Here is a 6,040-nt window from a genome sequence, read left to right on the forward strand (position 1 = left end):
AGAGTAACTAAATATCAGTGAGTCATATTTTAACCGGACGACACGGGAACGTCCTCCACCTACGAGGGCGACCCGCGTTGCCGAAAGCGCGCGATATGTGACGTATTTGGTCCTGGGCTTACTACTAATCAAAACCGCGAAAAGCTTTTTTTTTTTTTTTTTTTTTTTTTTTTGAGATACAAAATATAAGTGTCGCAAACCGTTTCAATTATGTATGAAAGTAGTTTTTGTTCAGTACGGTTAGATCAGAAAAGAAACAAATGCAGTTTATAAGGTACGGAAACAAGAAAACCCTGTCGACAAACCCGCCACCAAGCGGCGCAAAAAACGGCGCAATCTAGAAAGGGCTAGTGGGATGAGGTTCCGACGAACGACGAGTGTGAAAAGGTCCCGGATGCACGCGGCGGCGCTGCGGTCGTATACCGGCTCGAGGATCCGACCGGTTCCGAGCGTTCCGAAGGCTTTTGGCGCGGGCTTGGCTGGCGATTTGGCCATTTCGCGGTGTGGCAGCTCGAGGTGGCTCCCGTTCTGAACTGATCTTTACCCCGTGATTGCTGTCGTTTGTGGCCAATAAAGTGTTATGCCGAATTAGTCTTTAATTGCGCAGCAAATGCAATGTGAGCCGCCCTGGCCGCCCGCTTCATACAGCCTATCTAACACGCGTTTTAGTGGCGCCCTCTCGAGCCGTCGACACGGAATGCGGCAGCCGTGAGCGCTCGATGAGCTCACTACTCCTCCTCTAGTTCAAGGCCACTCAAGCCAGGACCTACGACGTCATGAAGGATGTTATTTTTTGCTTGTTTTTGTAATTCTTATATGCCTATAACTTTAAAAATGAAGCGAAATTTTAGAAAATAAAAGTTTCTTTAAGTTTCTACGTTGAGTGCGCTCATGTTCGGTGCAAATTAAAAACCAGTCGAAAAGTTGTTGCAGGGCCCCTTTAGGCCAGCTTTGGAGCTGTAGTAGGATTTCGTCGTAACCTGCGCAAAACTTACGAAAATTTCGTTTCATGGATACGAATTTGTTCTTAAGTTTTGTCTTGCGAACACTTTTGGCGTAAGATCGTTTCGTGAATCTGGCCTCTGCTGACCAGTCGACAGGACTACACCCCGGCGAGGCCTTGCCAATAAAGAGGGCGTAACTTTTTAAACAACGGTTCTTTAATTAAAGCCATCATTTAATTAGAAAGATAAATATTATAATGGAGTTCACAAGTATCGAAACGTGGCAATAAATAGTATTAGGAATTTACCCAGCAGGCGCGCGGGCGGAAAAATACAAATTTGACTAGCAGATACACAGAAGGAAAACAATTTCTAGACAATTGAAAGCTGAACTCCTAAAATCCTGAATTACTACCAACCAGATTGCAATACTGGCATCCCACGTGAAACCTACCTAAAGTGACTGAATAGAGGTGCAACACTGCGGACTTTGAGAGTTCTATTGTTTTCCAAAAACAGTGCGCAAGTAGAACAAATTACTTTCAATATTTGTCTTTGCTTTATCAAACGATACTTTTTATACTGCTTTTGAAACGGTAGGGACATTGAATTGATATGATTGCGTAAAGGATAAATCCCAGCCAGAGGTTAACACAGTATAGACTATAATTATTTTTATGCATAGGTGCTGCAGATCTTGGTGTACTCAGAGCGATAAGGTTTCGTGTATCGTTTATTTCTTTTAACTGTCGCGAAGTGTGATTGAGTGCGTTGAGAGACGCAAAATCGGAAGGGTGCCATGGATGTCGCAAGGAGTGGTGAAGTACTTTTGATCTCGCGAGGTATTAAAAATTTGTCGAAGGTGCTTACCTAATAATTTGCATGTTTTTTTTTTTTTTTTTGCTCGTATCACTTTTTTATCTCTCTCCCCCCTCCCCCCCCCGCCCCCCACTAAATGCCAAAATTCACTGGAAGTACCAAATAAATAAATATATATAATGATAAACATAATGCATGAAATGCTGTAAAACAGCCTGGTAGCAATATAACATAGAGTTATCTAAGAGCAGGAAGGGGCAGGAAGAAACAAATAAATGAAAGAGAGGAGAGGTGTGGCGTGAGGGATTCGTGTGTCACGTGACATATTTTTTTTCGCTATATTTAGCGGGGAAACTGCATGTTTGTAGGTCACGTGACGTCAGGTAACGTGACATCAGGTAACGGCTGCGGTTCGACGCCACATCGACCAACTGCGTCCTCATCAAGACCCAGCTGCAAGGCAACCACTAGACATTGTTGTTGGTGCACCACCGAGTCGAACACCGAGTTTTTCAATGTCACCAGAACAAGCATCGCCCCAGCCTGCTACAGACCTCAAAGGGGAGGGACCTATTGAGCTGTTTCCGGAAGGCAAGAACAACGTGCCTCCATATCTGTTGGTGAAAAAACGTGATGACGTTTCAGAACAACCGCTATGGTGATCAACGAGGTCACGCTAAAGTTCCTAGATCGGAGCTTCCTACAAGTAGCTACATTCCCTTGAAGCGCAAACTGCGTGACGATGCAGGTTTTAGGAAGCGAATGGTGGCGCACAACAGAAGATCAAACTGAACGACGCCATTTTGTTCTAGTGGTATGTGCTTTGCCATTAGTATTGGTATCGTTACTTGTAAAAAAAGGTACCAAGGAACTCTACGTCATGCTCATGGGTCCAACCGGTAAAACTACGTCTCATCCCCAGTTAAAACATGGTCAAGAAAATATTCTGGGGCTCCATCATAGATGCTCGAAAGCTCCCTTGATCTTGCATCAAGAGGTTTCGTGGCACCCATCGTGCCGGTATATTCTACATACCCCGAACGTCATCAATGATTGTGAAAGCTCTGTTATACGAAATGCTCAAACTTCGGACACCTTAAATTGGCAATTTTTCATTATCAGCCTCTTATCTCTGGCTGAATTATCCTAATAAGTCGAAGTGCTTGACCGCCCTGGTCTTTGGCCGTCTTGCGCGACCAGAAGACCTCTTTTAAACTCGTTGAAGGTACGACGTACTGTAGCATATGAAGGCCTTCATGCACATTTACCATTCTATTGTGATTTTTCTTCCGGACCTTTTTTACACAAAAAACTTCATTACTGATACATAATGCATCACTAACAAACTGCTAGATACAGAATAAGGGATGGACCGGAAGGGTTGATATTGCGATCATGTTTTGGCATAGAGGTGAGCTATCTCAAGTTTTAAAGAGATCACTCTCAGACTTTTGTTTTCAGTCGAATGGCAGAACTTTTTGATCACTTCTCGTATCAAAGGAAGAACGTAAATTTAGCTGCATGATTAACAGCTAGATATGTCTCTCGTGCATAACTGCTTTCGTGCAAACCAGTCGGAAGCTTGGGAAATACAAAATAATTGTATTATATCCTCAGGGTAGTGGCGGGAAAATAAGCGCCAAAAAAACACGGACAAAGAGTAGATTGACAACGACACAGGGCGCACTCTCAACTGAATTTATTAGGAAAAAACACAAACTTATATACCAATGGGAGCACACTATCAGACACCACACGTCACGTTAGTCTCCGCCCAGACCACGTTTCAAATATTCAAACTCATTCGTAGACAGAGCCAATGATGTATCGCTAATGCATTTTTTACCCCCTCTCCTAATCTCAAATGCCTCGTGAAGCTCGCGTGACACTTTGTTTCTGTACCTCGCCAATATTTTAGTGCTGTCAAATGATGGGTCGCAAGTGCATCTTTTGCAATGTACAGCCAAATGCCCTGACGGTGTAGTTCTAGTTGAAGCGGCGTGCTCGCGGACCCGATCATTAATACACCTTCCAGTCTGCCCTACATAGCTTAAACCACACGTCATTGGTATTTCATAAACGACGGCGGTTGCGCAATCAGTGTACTTATTCCTGTGCTTGGTATGGCACGGGTCGGTTATCGGTTGTGGATCATTAATTCTCCTGCATGTAGGGCAGACTGGAAGGTGTATTAATGATCGGGTCCGCGAGCACGCCGCTTCAACTAGAACTACACCGTCAGGGCATTTGGCTGTACATTGCAAAAGATGCACTTGCGACCCATCATTTGACAGCACTAAAATATTGGCGAGGTACAGAAACAAAGTGTCACGCGAGCTTCACGAGGCATTTGAGATTAGGAGAGGGGGTAAAAAATGCATTAGCGATACATCATTGGCTCTGTCTACGAATGAGTTTGAATATTTGAAACGTGGTCTGGGCGGAGACTAACGTGACGTGTGGTGTCTGATAGTGTGCTCCCATTGGTATATAAGTTTGTGTTTTTTCCTAATAAATTCAGTTGAGAGTGCGCCCTGTGTCGTTGTCAATCTACTCTTTGTCCGTGTTTTTTTGGCGCTTATTTTCCCACGATGTACCAACTGGCCCACCTAAGCATTTTATTGTAGTGGCGGATATGTGGGTCAGGCTTGGAAAAGGTAGAAGGAGGGTGGGGAGGGGGACTTTTGCTGGAGGGAACAGGGGTTCTGCAGAGAGATTTGACGTTAGAGAGGGATGTAACATCGTTGGCAAAGCGTCGCCCAGATCAATCTTGTTAATCTAATATTCGCCATTTCACCAAAAAGCAATCATTTCTTCTGAGCACGACTGGAGAATCTCGTTAAAAATTTATTTTTGAGGGGCGTAATGGGGGAAAATCGCCCCCTTTCGTCGCCTTAGATCGCTTTTGTTTTAGAGACAATTTAAAATTTTTCCTAGCGGCCAATGACTAAAACACCTGGGCTATTTTTTTTATAGAAAACCAAAGTGCAAATTGTTTCTTCATAAATAAACGCCACTTGCCTCCACAATTCCATGCGAGCATCGCGAAATGTTAATATTGATTAGAAATACCTTATTATTATCTGTGCGATGTAGCAGAAGGGATGGAGGAAATTGAAACCGTATTCTAGAATACAGGGATATTCTTTCAATACAATTTTTAGGAACTACTCATTCAAAAGAATAGTAGAAGAAACAATGGGTAATATTTTTTTTATATTTTATTGAAATAATTTACAGAGACGCCCTCAAAAAATCGATCGTGATGCTAAGCGCCGTGAAACCAGCTTGTGCTTGGAACAGGTGAATGACTCTTGAAGCGGGGACACGTGCGGGATTAATTCAGTTCATTCAGAGCTTGCTGAAACGCATCTTCGACGAAAGGTGTTATTCCTTGGACCCAAAGTACTCTGACGAGTCCAGAAAGGATAACTCCCAGCGCGCTCGAAATTGCATACACAATATCTCCACCGCCGATCATTCCGAAGTACAAGCCTTCTAGTACGACCGGAAACACATTTTTGATTCTATATTCTGTGCCTGAGTCTGTTTTCGTTGTCACGAGCTCTCCCTCAAACCTGACAAAGTGAGCGTTTGAGATGATGGTGCCGTTGTGTCCCGAACAAAGACTCCAGGGGATTCGCATCCGCATTGAGAACCTGGAACGAACGCTGAACACGGTGACTGTGTCCTTTCCGCGGCAAAACGTCTTGTAGGGTCTGTCTTGCTCGAGGAGGTCGAGGCCATAGAGAGTTCCCTCTTCTAAAAAGATGGCGCGAGGCAGTATTTCTAGTTTTGTCTGGTTGGCCACGTGCTCATGGGGGAGATTTCGGATTAGCTTGTCTAGCTTGTCTTCCAGCTGATCCTTGTCGGGGACATCGCAATGCTCTGTAAGTAGGAAAGACAAAGGCCTCGCGACATAAGCCCCTGCCCAAAACTATTTTCTCAAATATCTTGTGCGTCTGCTTCGCCGCAAAGCACTTGAGAGAAGCAATCGCTGCAAACGCAGCGACTAGCGAGGCTTAAATTATAACTAAACATGAAAAAATATATCTGTGCCGTGGCTTTGAGCATGGCAAAATACTATGCCTAGTATCGGAACTGACACTATTTTTTAGGTCTAAACACACTTTAAGCGATGGCATTCGCCCCGATCCTTCCGTATATTGCAGTGATTATCTCTCAAGTTATGATTATGATGCAATTAAATGCAAAGGTACCAGGGACCTGGACAATAATGACTCTCATAATCCCTTGTGTAGGAGAATAAGGGGTCA

General features: G+C 43.9%; 1 protein-coding gene across 1 annotated transcript in view; it reads right to left on the reverse strand.

Moving 5' to 3' along the window:
- Positions 1-5,046: 5,046 nt before the first annotated feature.
- LOC115310524 overlaps positions 5,047-6,040 on the reverse strand; it is a 2,313-nt gene continuing 1,319 nt past the window's right edge. The window contains exon 3 of the mRNA XM_042288582.1: positions 5,047-5,651. Within this exon, the coding sequence (XP_042144516.1) occupies positions 5,101-5,651 (551 nt within the window). The 3' untranslated portion in view covers positions 5,047-5,100. The remainder of the gene's footprint in view (positions 5,652-6,040) is intronic.

This window comes from Ixodes scapularis, unplaced genomic scaffold, assembly GCF_016920785.2.
Source record: "Ixodes scapularis isolate PalLabHiFi unplaced genomic scaffold, ASM1692078v2 PGA_scaffold10__122_contigs__length_95168666, whole genome shotgun sequence".
In the NCBI taxonomy this organism is placed as follows: Eukaryota; Metazoa; Arthropoda; class Arachnida; order Ixodida; family Ixodidae; genus Ixodes; species Ixodes scapularis.